The sequence below is a fragment of the Dreissena polymorpha genome, chromosome 4 (genome assembly GCF_020536995.1).
Source record: "Dreissena polymorpha isolate Duluth1 chromosome 4, UMN_Dpol_1.0, whole genome shotgun sequence".
Taxonomy (NCBI): Eukaryota; Metazoa; Mollusca; class Bivalvia; order Myida; family Dreissenidae; genus Dreissena; species Dreissena polymorpha.
In genome coordinates this window covers 105,183,774-105,202,756 of record NC_068358.1, presented here as the reverse complement: position 1 = coordinate 105,202,756, position 18,983 = coordinate 105,183,774, and the positions used below count along the sequence as shown (strand labels likewise).

The 18,983-nt window shown below is 36.7% G+C and overlaps 2 protein-coding genes across 3 annotated transcripts in view; one reads left to right on the top strand and one right to left on the bottom strand.

Annotated features, from left to right (window-relative positions):
• Positions 1 to 307: 307 nt before the first annotated feature.
• Positions 308 to 5,390, top strand: LOC127879567 (thioredoxin domain-containing protein 9-like). Its single transcript, XM_052426505.1, has 2 exons — positions 308 to 457; positions 4,517 to 5,390. The coding sequence occupies exon 2, from the start codon at positions 4,536 to 4,538 to the stop codon at positions 5,211 to 5,213; it is 678 nt and encodes a 225-aa protein (XP_052282465.1). The 5' UTR covers positions 308 to 457; positions 4,517 to 4,535; the 3' UTR covers positions 5,214 to 5,390.
• An 8,901-nt stretch (positions 5,391 to 14,291) lies between these two features.
• The window catches only part of LOC127879149 (pre-mRNA 3'-end-processing factor FIP1-like), a 33,339-nt gene continuing 28,647 nt past the window's right edge, over positions 14,292 to 18,983 (bottom strand). The window contains exons 13-16 of one of the 2 annotated variants that reach the window (XM_052425823.1): positions 18,883 to 18,933; positions 18,191 to 18,259; positions 17,036 to 17,152; positions 14,292 to 14,874 (exon numbers count right to left, since the gene is read on the bottom strand). In XM_052425823.1, the coding sequence (XP_052281783.1) occupies positions 14,748 to 14,874; positions 17,036 to 17,152; positions 18,191 to 18,259; positions 18,883 to 18,933 (364 nt within the window). In that variant the 3' untranslated portion in view covers positions 14,292 to 14,747. The remainder of the gene's footprint in view (positions 14,875 to 17,035; positions 17,153 to 18,190; positions 18,260 to 18,882; positions 18,934 to 18,983) is intronic. The other variant, XM_052425825.1, reaches the window with a different exon arrangement.

The window sequence follows — 18,983 nt, the reverse complement described above, 5'->3', positions numbered from 1 at the left end:
GAATATTTTGCATGCAAAATATCTAATTTTAAACATTAACATTAATAAATATTCTATTATATTACTCCTTAAAGATATTGGTCCTTATATATCTATATTATCGGTTGATTCAGTGCAAATTTAATGGTGTGTAACCCGAACTATATTTTCGGTGTAATATCTTCCGCCTAGAGGCGTTAGACATATCCTTCCACCAAATACACCCGAGAGACGATCGCCGTTTTGGCGGAATTGTCCGAGGAGTCCCGATTGCCATAAACCCCTACGAATACCGCTACCGATTGGTTCCTTTCTTAATACGCACACCAATGAAAACTATCGTTACATTCTGTATTAGTCCTAAACATATCCGAACTTGTTTACTATCCAAAATAATTTTATTTTGCTATTGATTATTTTGACAACTGAAATATCAAGACAGAAAACCGCACAACAACCGTAGAAAACTACATCGATTGTAAGTAATTCAATGTTGTTTTAAATCAGTTTCACAGATTCGTCTAGTGTATCTATATTTATTGTAAAAAATGTGAATCCAATCATCAATGTTCTCGAATGAGCTATGGTAAAGATACATAACTTAACATAACTTAAAGTTTGCATGGACCAATCAGCATTTATGAAAATGTGGATAAAACAATCTTGAAGACATTGATTGGGATTGTATTTGGACTGCAGGAGGCTAATCAGGCCAAAATCAAGGTCAATGTTACCAAAGAAAAAGAACCAGAGGGTCTATGGTGCTCACCTATGATTCTAAAGTGAAAAATTCTGAGCTCTTACTAGGGAATGAATCCCCATTTTTAAGATGATGGTTTCACGCTATCAAGGCATCGATTATTTATTATTATTACATTAACATGTGATAAACATTTGAGAAAAAAACAAATATTAAGACCAACAGTTAATAATAATGTTGACTATGATTCATTGTAATATATTTTAAAAATATCCTCCAATTATCTTGAGTCAAGCAGTTAAAGAAACAACTAAAATAATTTCTGAATTAAATCAAACAATGCCGCAATAAACGATGTACCTTTAAAGATTTATTTCATTCCCGTTCAACCAATGTCAAAACTGTTTATTTACAGCATGTTTAACCATGCAAAGATGATAGTTCCATACACACCCTCAAATGACATACACTACGCGCGTTGTTTACCTTGAGTCGAGAGGTCACATCCGAAAAGCGAGAGTACTCGATTGCAATAGGCAGGAGGTCAACAAAACTTTGAAAATTCGATTCACTGAACAAATTTAGAGGAACTGAAAGATAAATTTAACTTTTTTCATATCTTCTATTTACCATTTTACAAGTTTCTGTTTTATCAGTCAATCTTCTTTTGAGCAACATTGACACAAAAAAGTGCTCAAGTGTTGAAAAAGAAATAACGTTTGCAATTTGTTCAAATAAAATTTTGGCATATATATGTTACTATTAAAAGATTTGATAAAATTTATCATCCAATCGGGACAGGGCTTACCCACTGAACGTGTGTATATTGTCATGTAACCTATTTTCGCGATGTGCGTTTACAGATTGTTCCATGCAACATTTTCTGGGAAACATGAAATTATAGAATTTTCATTCAAATAAATCAAATACATGAATTTGTTGTGTTTAAACTAGGGCAGTGGTCTGCAATTCATGTGCAAGTTTAATGAAGAGTTGTGAAAAAATGCAAGAAATAGGCATAAATTTGGATTATTTTAGTTATGCCCCCCTTCGAAGAAGAGGGGGTATATTGCTTTGCTCATGTCGGTCGGTCGGTCTGTCGGTCGGTCTGTCCGTCCACCAGGTGGTTGTCAGACGATAACTCAAGAACGCTTGGGCCTAGGATCATGAAACTTCATAGGTACATTGGTCATGACTCGCAGATGACCCCTATTGATTTTGAGGTCACTAGGTCAAAGTTCAAGGTCACGGTGACCCGAAATAGTAAAATGGTTTTTGAATGATAACTCAAAAACACATACGCCTAGCATCATGAAACTTCATGGGTAGATTGATCATGACTCGAAGATGACCCCCTATTGATTTTGAGGTCACTAGGTCAAAGGTCAAGGTCACGGTGACCCGAAATAGTAAAATGGTTTCCGGATGATAACTCAAGAATGCATACGCCTAGGATCATGAAACTTCATTGGTAGATTGATCATGACTCGCAGATGACCCCTATTGATTTTGAGGTCACTAGGTCAAAGGTCAAGGTCACGGTGACCCGAAATAGTAAAATGGTTTTCGGATGATAACTCAAGAACGCATATGCCAAAGATCATGAAACTTGATAGGTAGATTGATCATGACTCGCAGATGACCCCTATTGATTTTGAGGTCACAAGGTCAACGGTCAAGGTCACGGTGACCCGAAATAGTAAAATGGTGTCCGGATGATAACTCAAGAATGCTTATGGCTAGGAGCATGAAACTTCATAGATACATTGATCATGACTGGCAGATGACCCCTATTGATTTTCAGGTCACCAGGTCAAAGGTCAAGGTCACAGTGACAAAAAACATATTCACACAATGGCTCTCACTACAACGGAGAGCCCATATGGGGGGCATGCATGTTTTACAAACAGCCCTTGTTGAAGTAAGATTTTTAAATACAATTAATCTGTTTTTTTCCTTATATTAGTCGTGTTTGTAATTATTTTCAAGCGTAGTAATGTAAGTAAAACAAAATACTCGGAGCACATGCATGTGACGTCATCACGAGAGCCGCATCCTTAATGTAAACAAAGTGATCGAAATTAGGTAATGCTCGAAATAAGGGAATCGTACAATTTGTGATGTTACCACTTTATGAAAATTACCCACGACTTAATTACTGAGCTAGTTATGTTCAGAACCATAGCAGTTTTTTAAAAGAAACAATCATTGTTAACTTTGCCAGCCCAAGATCTTCTGAGTAAGATTTAATATTTTTTGGACAAAACATGACTTCTCAGTTCTGCAGTGTTCACAAGGTTTTACATGGCCAAAACATAAAAACTGCCCAGTCCCCTGGTGGCTGCATTTTTCAACAAACTGGAACCATTTTAAATCAGTTGATATATCATTAAAAAAAATGGTCAAGCAAGTTTCATGATGATTTGTTAAAATGAGGTTTCTAAAGTGTTAAAATCTTTTTGGTAATCAGTCAAGATAATGATAGCATTTGCACAAATGTTCTGACCATGTTCCTGAAAATGCGACAGTAAATGTAGGCTTTAGAGTATCAACAAAGTAAATGTTGATGAAAAATGACTCACCAGGAACCACAGGCAAAGGTTGATCATAAAAGCTTTTACATTGTTCTCTGGTTATAAAAAGCCACAAACATGTGTTTTCCCAGTAAATAAAGTTAATTTGTGACCAATAAAACTTAATAAACTTATATTTAAAATAACTTAAAGCAAACTTGCTTGGAGACCTAGCTTGGGATTATATATGAGGCCTGTTAGTTGTGTAAAGGTCAATGTCACGGTAACTAACAATAGAAACATGATATGCAAATACAAACTTTAGTTAGATTGGAGATAATGAGCTGAAATATTTTGTGTAGGTAGCATGGTCAAGATCAAACTCAATGTCACTGTTTTTAACCAGGTTTTCGGAAGGAAAAAACTGGTTATTAGATTGGCGAATGCGGGCGGGCTGCCTGGCGGGCTGGCTGGCTGGCGGGCTGGCGGAATAAGCTTGTCCGGGCCATAACTATGTCGTTCATTGTCAGATTTTAAAATCATTTGGCACATTTGTTCACCATCATTGGACGGTGTGTCGCGCGAAATAATTACGTCGATATCTCCAAGGTCAAGGTCACACTTTGAGTTCAAAGGTCAAAAATGGCCATAAATGAGATTGTCCGAGCCATAACTATGTCGTTCATCGTCAGATTTTAAAATCATTTGGCACATTTGTTCACCATCATTGGACGGTGTGTAGCGCGAAATAATTACGTCGATATCTCCAAGGTCAAGGTCACACTTTGAGTTCAAAGGTCAAAAATGGCCATAAATGAGCTTGTCCTGGCCATTACTATGTCATTCATTGTGAGATTTTAAAATCATTTGGCACATTTGTTCACCATCATGGGACGGTGTGTCCCACGAAAGAATCACGTCAATATCTCCAATGTCAAGGTCGCCACGACTAAAAATAGATTTAAAAAAAAAAAAAAACTTACAAAGGGGGTTAATTTTTTTGGTCATTTCAAAAGTTCAGTTTGAGTTTTCTCCCTTTATCAGATTTTTTTTTCACAATGAAAACCTGGTTTTGTGACAATTTTGTCCCTTGTTAAAAATAGAAACACTGTTCAGATCAAAACTTTCAGTCTTTAACGGTGTATCATACTTTGAAATTTGCTTTTTAGGTAGCGTTTGCATGCAGTCCTTGATTAGAAGTCCACATTTTTATAAAATTAATAAAGTTGAAAACCTGTTTTTGTGGTGTAGCCATGATTTTATTTTTGTTGTGATGTGATTAATTATTGGTTTGCCCGATTCACATTTTGATAATGCATTTCAGAATCACTCAGCAACTCAAAATGAATCCAGGCGGAATAGAAAGAGCCCTGGAGGGGCATTTGCTTCAGGCCACTAAAGTTGTGGAACAACAGCTTGATGCTGAGATAGAGCGCTTAGATAAGATGGACGAAGATGATTTTGAAGTTCTTCGGCAAAGAAGAATGGACGCCCTTAAAAAAGCACAACAACAGAAACAGGAATGGGCAACAAACGGACATGGACAGTACACAGAAGTTTATGATGAGAAAGAATTCTTTGACACTTGCAAAAAAAGCAAGAAGGTAGTCTGTCATTTTTTTCGGGATAGTACCTTCAGATGTAAAATAGTTGACAAACATCTCGAAATCCTGGCTCCGAAGCATATAGAAACTAAGTTCATCAAAATCAATGCAGAGAAATGCAAGTTTTTAGTGGACAGGTTGAGAATTGTGGTGTTGCCCACCATATGTATCGCCATGGAAGGCAAAACCCAGGATTACATCGTAGGGTTTGATGAGCTAGGTGGGGCAGACGAGTTCCCAACAGAAATGCTTGAATGGAGGCTTGGTCGTGCGCAAGCGATCAACTACCAGGGAGATCTGCTTAATCCACCAAAGTTTGGGAAACAGAAAGACACAAGTGTGTTTGGTTTTGTTAAGACGAAGAAAACCATAAAAGATGGAGGGGCTGATGACAGTTCAGATGAGGATGATTGGTGATTCTCCAAACTGAATGTTGACACATTGGATAAAATATGATTTAGAACGTTTAGAACTTGTTTTTAATGTGTTCAAATATCATTAAAGATATTATGAAAAATATTATTAACAACATTTTGGTAATTTTTCAATGTGTTCAAATATCATTAAAGATATAATAAAAAATATGATGAACAACATTTAGTTTATTTTTTAAACAACATATAAGCATGAACATTAAATTCATTTTTAGCTCGACTATTATATATGAAATATATATAGTGGAGCCATCCTACTTACGTCGGCGTGAGCCTTCGAATGTTTAAGTTTGCATACCACCTCAAATATTTTCTATGTCCCTTGACATATTGCTTTCATATTTTGCATAATTCTTTACCAACATGACCCCAATCTATAAACAAGAGCAGACAAATGTATCAAGCATTTTGTAAGAATAGTGTTCCCTTTTTATACTTAGAAGTTAGAAAATTGAAAATTTGGTAAAGTTTTGAGTTAAGATCCACTTTACTTCTAAAGTATCAAGGCTATTGCTTTCAAACTTCAAATACTTTCTTATTATCATGAGGGTACTGTACCTGGCAAGTTGAATTTGACCTTTGAATTACCTTGACCCTCAAGGTCTAATTATTACATTTTTAGCTCATCTATTTAAAAAAAAAGAGCTATTGTCATCACCATTACTATCATGAGGGGACTGGGCAGGCAAAGTGAGATAACTCTGGCTTGCATTTTGACTCCACCCAAACCATCCCCCACGCCCCCCGCCCCCCCCCCCCCCAATTAATTTTCAATTAAAGATCATCTAATAAATGACCACCACACCCTAAAACTTTACCCACCACCCCAAAAAAATAATTTGTATGCCCCCGGTAGGGTGGCATATAGCAGTTGAACTGTCCGTCAGTATGTCCGTCCGTCCAAAAAATACTTTAACATTGGCAACAACTTTTTCACTTTTGAAAATAGCAACTTGATATTTGGCATGCATGTGTATCTCATGGAGCTGCACATTGTGAGTGGTGAAAGGTCAAGGTCAAATTTATGTTGTCTATCCGTCCGAAATCTTTAACATTGGCCATAACTTTTTCAATATTGAAGATAGCAACTTGATATTTGGCATGCATGTGTATCTCATGGAGCTGAACATTTTCATTGGTGAAAGGTGAAGGTCAAGGTCATCCTTCAAGGTCAAATGTCAAATATATGGTGTCTGTCCGTCCGAAAACTTTAACATTGGCCATAACTTTTTTAATATTGAAGATAATAACTTGATATTTGGCATGCATGTGTATCTCATGAAGCTGCACATTTTGAGTGGTGGAAGTTGAAGGTCAAGGTCATCCTTCAAGGTAATTTTTTTTTTTTAATTCAAAGCGGCGTCCTCATGAAGCTGCACATTTTGAGTGGTGCAAGGTCAAGGTCATCCTTCAAGGTCAAGGTCATCCTTCAAGGTCGAAGGTCGAAAAATAAATAAAAATTCAAAGCGGCGTCCTCATGAAGCTGCACATTTTGAGGGATGGAAGGTCAAGGTCATTCTTCAAGGTCAAGGTCATACTTCAAGGTAAAAATAAAAAAAATAAAAAATCAAAGCGGCGTTCTCATGAAGCTGCACATTTTGAGTGGTGAAAGTTCAAGGTCAAGGTCATCCTTCAAGGTCAATGTCATCCTTCAAGGTCAAAGGTAATTTTTAGCTCATCTATTTTTTGAAAAAAAAAAAAAAAGAGCTATTGTCATCACCTTGGCGTCAGCGTCCGGTTAAGTTTTGCGTTTAGGTCCACTTTTCTCAGAAAGTATCAATGCTATTGCATTCAAACTTGGTACACTTACTTACTATCATGAGGGGACTGGGCAGGCAAAGTTAGATAACTTTGGCGTGCATTTTGACAGAATTATGTGCCCTTTTTATACTTAGAAAATTGAAAATTTTGGTTAAGTTTTGTGTTTAGGTCCATTTTATTCCTTAAGTATCAAAGCTATTGCTTTCATACTTGCAACACTTACTAACTATCATAAGGGGACTGTGCAGGCAAAGTTATGTAACTCTGACTGGCATTTTGACAGAATTATGTGCCCTTTTTATACTTAGAAAATTGGGTTAAGTATTGTGTTTAAGTCCACTTTATTCCTACAGTATCAAAGCTATTGCTTTCATACTTGCAACACTTATTAACTATCATAAGGGGACTGTGCAGGCAAAGTTATGCAACTCTGACTGGCATTTGGACGGAATTATGGGCCCTTTATAATTAGAAAATTGAAAATTTGGTTAAGTTTTGTGTTTTGGTCCACTTTACCCCTAAAGTATCATAGATATTGCTTTCATACTTGGCACACTCACAAACTATCATATGGGGACAGTAAAACTTAGTAACATTTGAATATATGGTTAAATTTTGTGTTTCGATCCACTTTACTTCTAAAGTATCAAGGCTATTGCATTCAAACTTTAAATACTTTCATGCTATCATGAGGTTACTGTACCTGGCAAGTTGAATTTTACCTTGACCTTTGAATGACCTTGACTCTCAAGGTAAAATTATTAAATTTTGCTAAAATTGCCATAACTTCTTTATTTATGATTAGATTTGATTGATACTTTGATTGACAAAACTACTCTTACCTGACATACCACAATAGACTCCACCCAAACCATCCCCCGTGCCCTCCCCCCCCCCCCCTAATTTTTTTAGCTCACCTGAGCGATAGCTCGGAGTGAGCTATTGTGATCACTCAGCGTCCGGCGTCCGTCCGTCTGTCTGTAAACAATTTGTAAACATCTTCTTCTACTAAACCATTGAGCCAATTTCAACTAAATTTCATGTGGAGCATCCCTAGGTCATTGGACAAAAGAATTGTTAAAAAAAATTTGATCACATAACCAAGATGGCCGCCATGACCATATATGGTAAAAACCTTAAAAAATCTTCTTGTCAGAAACCGCTCATCAGATTTACAAAAAATTTCACAGGGATGACCTTTGAAGGCTCCCCTGAAAAAGTTGTTCAAAGAAATTTGATTCGTCAAAAAACATGGCCGCAGGAGCTCGTTGAACTTTGCATGTTTATTCGTTTTTGCCTATTTTGTGAAAACTTTCAAAAATCTTCCACATTTTTTGTCCGATCCTTTCCAAATTTGCACAGTGTCTTTATATCAATGAGGACACAAACCCTACAAAAAATGAGCATTATTGGTCCATGAAGTACAGAATTACCTCCCCTTGAATTGAGAAAATGGTGTTTATGCAATAAAGTCCAAATTTTTCATCCAATTCATTCCAAACTTGTTTATATATCAAATTAAAGAGAATAAAATTGTCTCTATTTTGGTTTTTCTTTCATGAAAATCCATAAAGGATAAGTGTTAATAATCGTTGCTTAATTAATGAACAATGCAAATTATCGGTATTGATTTCTTTCCTGACATGCCGTCCCAGATATTAACCGCTTTCAGCTGTAGACTGTGCATCAATGCATCGCCGTGTTATTGACCTGAAAAATTCAACGCAGTCGGCATTAACACCGGTCATCGAGACAAATTACTGATGTGAAAACAAATCGTAAACAAATCGTACATCGTAGAGGATTAAATAAACAATTACATCTGATTAAAGATTAAAGATTGCTGCCGATTTAAATCAATTTGAGTACTTTTTGCGTATATTTGATGCCGAATGGGAAGCTGTGTTTAGACTTAAGTTGAGAAAAATGGCAACGAGATACTTGCCTGTTGGTAGCTAAAGAAACTTCAGCATACAGTTTATAATGGGTGGCCATTCCCCGCTGTAGTCTACGGGCGGGTAGTGAACTGGTTGAGAAAAGTGGAAGCTTTGTGGAAAAGCGGTTTGAGAAGTTTGTAAGAAAACCCTGAATTATCAGTCTTGTGGGAAGAAGGCATTGCGTCTCCACGCAGAGGGCCCTTATCACATAAAGAATATAAGAACCATCAAGACCAACCAGGTAGGGTTTTTATTTTTTTAAACTAACACCCCGAATTTGGTCGTATTTTCTGTTGCTAAAGTTTACTGTTTAGGTTGTTTTGCATCAAAAATCGGCAAGATAGATCTAGCAAATTTGCCATTTTTTTTTATTAATAACGTATGATTCATTGATTGTGAGCTTTTAAAACATTTTGACCTTTGAATAAAGCATAAATCAGGAAAGAATTTTAACAGTAATTGAAAATACGATCAAATACGCCATTTTTTTTGACTGGGACAGGTCTTTTTTAATTAAATAAAATGTTATATTGTCCCCAACATATGAGCCCAGCAGCAAGAAATGTTTTTCTTTTTACTTTTTGTAAAACAAATACGGGCAACCTACCGTTATCCAAATTCGCCGACACCTTAATTCGACGATGTTCTATTTTTATCGATTAAATGGATGATTATTGTCTTGGAATCATTTCAAAGTAATACAGCCGAGTTTAAAATTATTATTTTGTGCTATTAAACATTCATTATTTCTTAAATTATTTGCTAAATATTGCTTCATGTAACCGTTACATCGTCAAATTTGGGTCACACCAGGATACAATTATTTAGCATTCAAACAACGATTGGGATAAAAACTAGGGGAACCCATGCTGAAATTTTCAATTTTAACTGTTTAGCAGAAGCCACCATACCCAATTTTCTTAGGTGTATGTGGAGGCTTCTGGCAGCATGATTCTGTGAATATAAATGGTGACATTTGATTCTGCAGTGCATTAATTAAACATGTATTATTGACTTTTTTAAAGTATGTGTGAAAAATATAATTTGTAACCACTGTTACAGGTTTTATCTGGTTCTTCAAAAGCAACACCTGCAGTCGAGTCCATGCCAGACAGAGGGTGCATGTGAATGAATTGCCTTTTGACTAACTTTGTGTTCTTTATCAAATACATGAAGATTTTAAATATATGTGTATGTTGTTTTTTTAAGAAAATAGAATCACCAGAACAGGTACAGGCACCCTTTAAATGTGTCAAATCCAGGAGCTTCTGGGGGCCTCTGGCCCCCTTGTCCCCTGGACCCACCGAGGGCCCTGCGGCCCCCTGGCCCCCAGCTTTAAGTTCAGGATTTTCAAAATATCCAACTTTGACCCCTGCTAATGCTTTGCTAAAACTTTGGCTACAGTTTCTAAAATTTGGCTACACAAAATTCCATTTGGCTAAAATGTTGGCCACAGAAATTTTTGGGCAAGAGGAGCCCTGTTTGGATTGTATTTGGGTCATCTGGGGTCAGCAACTAGGCACTAGGTCAAATAATAGAAAAACCTTGTGTAGACTATAGAGGTCACAGTTTTCATCAGATTTTATTGCAATATAGTCAGAATGTTTGTCTTGTTAAAATCTGGATTGGGATTGACTTTGGGTCATCTAGGGTCAAAAACTAGGTCAGATTAAAAAAACAAACTTTTGTAGACAGTAGAGGTCACAGTTTTCATTAAATCTATATGAAATTTGGCCAGAATATTAATCTTGATGAAATCTGGGTTGGGATTGTATTAGGGTCATCTGGGGTCAAAAACTAGGTCAAATCATAGAAAAACTTTGTGAAGACAATAGAGATCATAGTTTTCATATGATCTTAATGAAATATGGTCAGAATGTTTATCTTGATAATATCTGATTTTGGATCGTATATGGGTCATCTGGGGTCAAAAATTAGGTCACCGGGAAAATTCTAGTAAAACCTTGTGTAGATGAAAGAGGTCACAGTTTTCATCACGTCTTAATGAAATTTTGTCAGAATGTATTAATTAATGAAATTTGGCTTGGGATTGTATATGGGTCTAATAAAATTTAAGTTCATGAAGCAAGGTAAGTCAGGTGAGCGATTCAGGGCCATCATGGCCCTCTTGTTTTTTTTAAGATCATCTCACAAATGACCACCACACCCTCACACTTTACCCCCCCCCCACCCACCCCCCCAAATTTTCTTTTTTTGAAACTGTTAAAAAACACAAATAATTATTTTTATTTTTGAAATACCGTCCAAGCATCGCACCCAAGAATCCCCTACCCCCCACCCCCCCTAAATTTTTTTTTTTTAAAGATCATCTCACAAATGACCACCACACCCTCACACTATTATACCCCACCCCCACCCCACCCCCCAAATTTTTTTTTTGAAACGGTTAAAAAACACAAATATTTATTTTTATTATGTTATTTTTGAAATACCGTTTTACGATCGCACCCAAGAATCCCCCCCCCCCCCTGAAAACATTTTTTTTTTTTTTTTTCATTTTTGTTCGCATTTTTGGAAGAAAATGTAATAAATGTCCACACCCCACACTATACACCCCTCTTCAGTCCACCTCGCCCTCCTTTGTGATTTAAATTGAGAGTCCCTTCACCTTTAAAAAGAAAATAGATGAGCGGTCTGCACCCGCAAGGCGGTGCTCTTGTGTTTTTTTTAAATTTCAAAGCGGCGTTCTCATGAAGATGCACATTTTGAGTTGCGGAAGTTCAAGGTCAAGGTCATCCTTCAAGGTTAAAGGTAAAAAATAATAATTTCAAAGCGGCGTTATCATGAAGCTGCACATTTTGAGTGGTGGAAGTTCAAGGTCAAGGTTATCCTTCAAGGTCAAAGGTCAAAAAATTTATTTCAAAGCGGCGTTCTCATAAAGCTGCACATTTTTAGTGGTGGAAGTTCAAGGTCAAGGTCATCCTTCAAGGTCAAAGGTAAAAAAAACTTTCTTTTTTTTTCAAAGCGGCGCAATAGGGGGCATTGTGTTTCTGACAAACACATCTCTTGTTTTTTTTCAAACATGGTTAAAAAACACAAATATTTATTTGTATTATTTTATTTTTGAAATACCGTCCAACCATCCCACCCAATCCCCCCCCCCCCCTAAAATTTTTTTTTATTTTTTTTGCATTTTTGGAATAAAATGTAATAAATGACCACACCCCCACACTATACACCCCTCTCCACTCCACCCCTCCCTCCTTTGTGATTGAAATTGAGATAGGTCCCTACACCTTTAAAAAGAAAAATAGATGAGCGGTCTGCACTTGCAAGACGGTGCTCTTGTTCTAAAATTGCCATAACTTCTTAATTATGATCAGATTTGATTCATACTTTGACAAAACAACACTTACCTGACATACCACAATGGACTCCACCCAAACCATCACCCACGCCCCAACCAAGAATTTATTGCACAGTCTTTATGACACTTTGTTAGAATTTTTTTTTCAATGAAATCACGGCTAAATGCGAAGAAGGGTCAGACGGGTAAAAATAATGTATACTAGCTCAAACAAAAGAAAAGTCGCATTTGTGAGATAGGGTTCCAGTTTATTTAAAACATGACATCATGTGATTGGACAGTTTTACTTATGTGGCTGTAGTAAAACCATCTTAATACTCTAGATCTCACATATTTGACCCACTCATGAAACTTGCTCAAAACATGAAAAATTGTGTTGTAATGGTATCTGGGTTTGAGTTTGAAAATGACTTTGGTTTGTTCAAATCATTCTTTTTTAAGTCTTTTCTGAAACTTTGTGACCTCTACCTGCTTGGAAGAGCAAGGTTCCTTGGGGTGTGAGGTGAGATCCTTTGGCCGGCTTCTTTGGAAGTAGTATTGATGTTAAGCGAAATGTTAATTTTGGGTAAGTAAGAATTTCGACCTTTTGAATAATGCTAAGTCCAAAAGTAGGTGAATCTTAAGGTCAAAATATGATACGGTGATGTGAGTGTATTTAGAGTGTTAACAGATATCATCAATTCAAATATCAAAGCTTTGTAGCAAGTTGTATTGTGTAAAGATAAGATGCGTCATTTGGGTTGACAGTAATCGAGAAATTTGACCGTCTGAACAAGTCAAATAGTGGTCAAGGTTAAACTGAGGCAAGAGTGATGTGGGGGTGTTGATGGTGTTTGAGGACAACCCTCATAGAAGTTTTAAAGAATTGTAGGAAGCATTTTTGATGCTATACAAAACAATCATGTTTGGTTTATATGGTATTGACGGACAGATAAACAGGAGGCTAATCTCCAGATGCTGGATGCATACAAGTTTTGGAACAAAACATGATTTTTTCTCTGTGGTTTCAGTCTTATGCCAATACATATTACTAGTAATTTTGATGGGGTTTTAAATGCAGACACGTATGAAAATATATTAATCAGAATATGTCTGGAAAAATGTGTTATTTTCTCGCCGTGAAATGCGCAAATAACAAACTGATTATCATAGTTAATAGTTTTCTTATTTTCTGATAATGGACAACACTATTTTGCAGTAATATTTATCACTCCTCCTTGGACAAATGCAGACACAATCCTTGACCTTTGATAGGGAAGCATGAATTCAATGTCAGCTGGTATACAAATTCTTTCAAGCTCTCCCTCAATGTTGAAATGGAAATCATTGACTATTGATCCTAAATAGTTACTGGCTTGACCAACAAAACACAGGTTACGTACAGTATTTGACGTCAAACATCATGTGATTACACCACACACAGTTTGGTCAGGAATTACCTGCCCATTGTAAAGTGGCACAAGGTTGCGCGGTCTCATTAGCACACAGGGTAGCTTACTAGACTACACGCATGCAAGTGGCTTAAGACCTATTTTCTCACGACACAAACTATGTGTGTGCAAGTGGCTTAAGACCTTTTTTCTCATGACACAGACTATGCAAGTGGCTTAAGACCTAATTTCTCATGACACGGCTCGTATAAGGTGCTGGGAAAGACACACTTATCTGTTTCTAAGAGTTGTATGATAAAACTTAACGTCAATATTTGCCAAATATTCTCTATATCCGTGAATGCCTACATAGCCTTTATTGAATAATATGTTCATTTATAACTGCAGTATAAAGATTTAAAATCTTTCAATTTAATAAATAAAAAAAGTTGGAACTCTGGTTAGAAAAATGCTTTGCAAAATCCTTGTCTTTTGTCTTATAGTTTAAGCTGATCATACCTTGTGTTCTATAAACAGTGTAATTATGACATCTGACTAAAAAACAAATTATGGTTCATTATCCAGACATTGCTGTATGTCATGTGTTTCGACGGTAGCGTTATCAATGTCTACCCACACAAGCTTAAGTAAACATGACAGCAGAAAACATTCATACTCTTTTATTACTTTCGTAGAAAGAAAATCACTAACAACACAAATGCAAAGAATATGCATCCCTTGTGATGAATTCTCTAATATCTGTTCATTGAAAACAGTGTAATGGTGAGACAAATGACAACATTATGATATATATGCATGTTAAAACATAATAAACACAAAATAGTCTGCATAGGCTAATCAGGGACAAGACTTTCAGGTTTTATGGAATTTTCATTTTAACGAGGTCTCTTAAACGAATATACAGAGTAGGACAAAAGTGTTGTCCCTGATTAGCCTGTACAGACTGCACAGGCTAATTAGGGACAACAGTTTACGCACATGAATTACGCCCAGCTTTTCCAGAACGTAGCTCATATGATGAACTGATATCATCTTAACCAAAACAAGAGCAAGTTTGTATCTTGTACTAGGTACAGAACATCTTCATTGACGGTAAAGTTTCATGATTCGCCTGGTTTGTCAGTAGAGTCACCATCCTTTTCTCGTTTGGACCGCTTTGACTTTTTGTGTTTGGACGAAGACGAGGATTTATAGTAGTCCGAGTCATCAGGCTCATCCTTGATTTTCCTGAAAATAACATCATGAGCCTTGATCTGGGAAAACTGGGCTTAATTTTAAGTTATACTAATATAGACTGGTTATTGAACATTGGAAGAACAAACTAACTTTTTTTTCTACAAATTAATTAATTATGCACTATTAATTTACTTACAAATTATTAAATAAGCCTGAAAGAGTGACAATTTATTTGTAAAATAAAATGAGCCTTGTTCCTGAACCTTTGAAAACTGGGCTTAATGTATGTGCATAGTGCCATCCAAGATTAGCCTATGCAGTTTGCACAGATAAATCAGGGATGACACTTTTAGCTTTTATGGAATTTTTTGTTTAAAGGAAGTATCTTCTAAACAAAAATGCAGACTAGGTATAAGAGTCGTCCCTGATAAGAATGTGTAGACTGTACAGGCTTATCAGGGAGGACACTTAATGCATGTGTACAGGCTTATCTGGGAGGACACTTAATGCATGTGTACAGGCTTATCTGGGAGGACACTTAATGCATGTGTACAGGCTTATCTGGGAGGACAATTAATGCATGTGTACAGGCTTATCTGGGAGGACACGTTATGCATGTGTACAGGCTTATCTAGGATGCTAAATGCATGTGTAGACTGTACAGACTTATCTGGGATGCTAAATGCATGTGTAGACTGTACAGGCTTATCTAGGATGCTAAATGCATGTGTAGACTGTACAGACTTATCTGGGATGCTTAATGCATGTGTAGACTGTACAAACTTATCTGGGATGCTTAATGCATGTGTAGACTGTACAGGCTTATCTGGGATGCTTAATGCATGTGTACAGACTTATCTGGGATGCTTAATGCATGTGTACAGGCTTATCTAGGATGCTTAATTCATGTGTACAGGATTATCTCGGAGGCTTAATGCATGTGTAGACTGTACAGGCTTATCTGGGATGCTTAATGCATGTGTAGACTGTACAGGCTTATCTGGGATGCTTAATGCATGTGTAGACTGTACAGGCTTATCTGGGATGCTTAATGCATGTGTACAGGCTTATCTAGGATGCTTAATGCATGTGTACAGGATTATCTCGGAGGCTTAATGCATGTGTACAGGCTTATCTGGGATGCTTAATTCATGTGTAGACTGTACAGGCTTATCTGGGATGCTTAATTCATGTGTAGACTGTACAGGCTTATCTGGGATGTTTAATGCATGTGTACAGGCTTATCTATGATGCTTAATGCATGTGTACAGGCTTATCTAGGATGCTTAATGCATGTGTAGACTGTACAGGCTTATCTGGGAGGACAATTAATGCATGTGTAGACTGTACAGGCTTATCTGGGAGGACACTTTATGCATGTGTAGACTGTACAGGCTTACCTGGGAGGACACTTTATGCATGTGTATTAAGCCAGGCTTATCTGGGAGGAAAATTAATGCATGTGATTATGCCCAGTTTTCCCTGAGCGCAGCTAAAATTGATGCAATGACCTTGTCCTTGTCATAGATAAATTTTTGTTTACTATATCCACATGCTAAGCTAGTTGATTTGCTATTAAAATTCTAAGCCAATAAAACGGTTCAGCATTAAACCCTCTATGTTCATTCAAGACAAGGAAGCTGTACCTCTTAGAGTTCAAGAGAAGGACGCTGTATCTCTTAATTTTTAGAGAAGGGAGCTGTACCTATAAGATAACTAGTGAAGTCAATCGTACCTCTTAGATTTCTAAAGCCCTCTTGTTATTAAAGAGAAGATTTATCTGTAAGATTTCAAGAGAAGGAAACTGTACTTCTTACATTTCTAAAGAAGGAAGTTGTACCTCTTATATTTCAAGAGAAGATAGTTATACCTCTAAGACTTCAAGAGAAGGAAGCATTATCTCCAAAATTTCAAGAGAAGGAAGTTGTACCTCTTATATTTCTAGAGAATATTGTTTTGCCTCTAAGATTTCAAAAGAAGGAAGCTGTACCTTTTAGATTTCTTGTCTATGGGAAGGAAGTTGTACTTCTAAGATTTCAAGAGAAGAGAGTTGTACCTCTAAGATTTCTAGAGAAGGAAGCTGTACCTCTTAGATTTCTTGTTTATGGGAAGGAAGTTGTGCTTCTAAGATTTCTAGAGAAGAGAGTTGTACCTCTAAGATTTCTAAAAAAGGAAGCTGTACCTCTTAGATTTTTAAACAAGGAAGTTGTACCTCTTAGATTTCTTGTCATCCCTGTCTCTGTCACGATGGCGTCGGTCTCTGTCTCGGGATCGGGATCTTTCGCGAGATCGTTCTCGAGTCTGCCTCGAATCTCGATAGTAGTCCCTGCTGTAATGACAAGTCACAAAATCGAATGACAAGTAAGGCCCTTGTGAATTAATGACAAGTAAGGCCCTTGTGGTTTAATGACAACTTACCCCTTGTGGTTTAATGGCAACTTATCCATTGTGGTTTAATGTCAACTAAGCCCTTGTGGTTAAATGGCAACTTATCCCCTGTGGTTTAATTGCAACTAAGACTTGTGATTTAATGGCAACTAACCAAATTGTTGTTTAATGGCAACGAGGCCCTTGTGTTTTAATGCGAATAAGTCCTTTTGGTTTAATGGCCACCAAGCCCTTGTGGTTTAATGGCCACCAAGCCCTTGTGGTTTAATGGCAGCCAAGCCCTTATGGTTTTAATGTCAACTAAGCCCTTGTGGTTTAAGTCAACTAAGCCCTTGTGGTTTAATGGCAACTAAGCCCTTGTGATTTAATGGCAACAAAGCCCTTGTGGTTTAATGGCAACTTAGCCATGGTGGTTTAATGGCAAGTAAGCCCTTGTGGTTTAATATCAAGTAAGGCTATGTTGTTTAATTACAAGTTAAGCATTATTATTTAATGCCTGCTCATCCAAACTCCAAATGCTTTTATATAGGCCAATATACATTGGTATATTGAAACATTATTTCTTAAAGACAATATACTGGTAAACATTGAGGCCTAAAAAGATACAATTAGAATAGATTGCAGGACATTTTTAAAGTAAAAACAGCAAACATGATTGTTATTAAAGTTGAAATTCTTTATACTACAACATGCATTCAGACAATATGATGAAGTAAAATGAAGCCCTGTTCTGGGAAAACTGGGCTGAATTCATGTGCATATTGTTTTCCAGGTAGCCTGTGCAGTCCGCACAGGCTTATCAGGGATAACACTTTTGGCCTAAACAGTATTTTAGTTTAGACGAGACTTATTTTAAGCAAAAAATTCCATACAAATAGAAAGTGGCGTCCTGATTAGCAGACTGCACAGGCTAACCGGGAACGATACTTCAACCGAATTTATTGAGCACAATTTCCCAGACCAAGACTCATTGTTTGACCTTTCATACTCCCTGGTGCTGCCATGATCTCGAGATCTCGTGCTGTACTTGTAGTCATCACTACCATCACTAAAATATTTGAATCCATTATCAGAAAACTGGGATTAATGCATGGGAATAAAGTGCAATCGCACAGGCTAATCTACACTGTATTTATGTATTGAAGAGTATTGGTATGTATCAGAAATCTGAGCATTTGAAGCTAATTGTTAAACTTTAATATATTGAGTCCTGTTCTGAGAAAACTGGGCATAATGCATGTGCCTAAAGTGTCGTCCCAGATTAGCCTGTGCTGTCCGCAGACTGCACAGACTAATCAGGGACGACACTTTCCGCTTAAACTAGATTTTCTGTAAAAAGGGACTTCCTTTAAACAAAAAATACCATTAAAGAGAAAAGTGTCATCCCTGATTAGAACAAGACACTATTAATCTGAGTGCATGTTAAAATTGACATGTACGTCAGAAAGCTCAGATAAAGAATTATCTGAAAGTGTTTTTAAAATCCAAATTTAATTTAAATAAACTGCCTTAACATTGTAAAGCAATCATTTAATAAGGCCAAGACCATTTAAAACATGTTACATACTCTGATATAATTTATTTCCAGTAATTATCACAGTAAAAACAACTTCTCAATACTATATTTTAAAAAATCAGGGCCTAAAGGTATTAAGCTATCTTTTACTATACCTATCCCGGTCTCTGGTGTCCCTTTCTCTGTACGGGTCATGATCACGATCCCTGCAAACACAATATACATTATAGGTTTATAATGGGGTTCTGGGAAAATG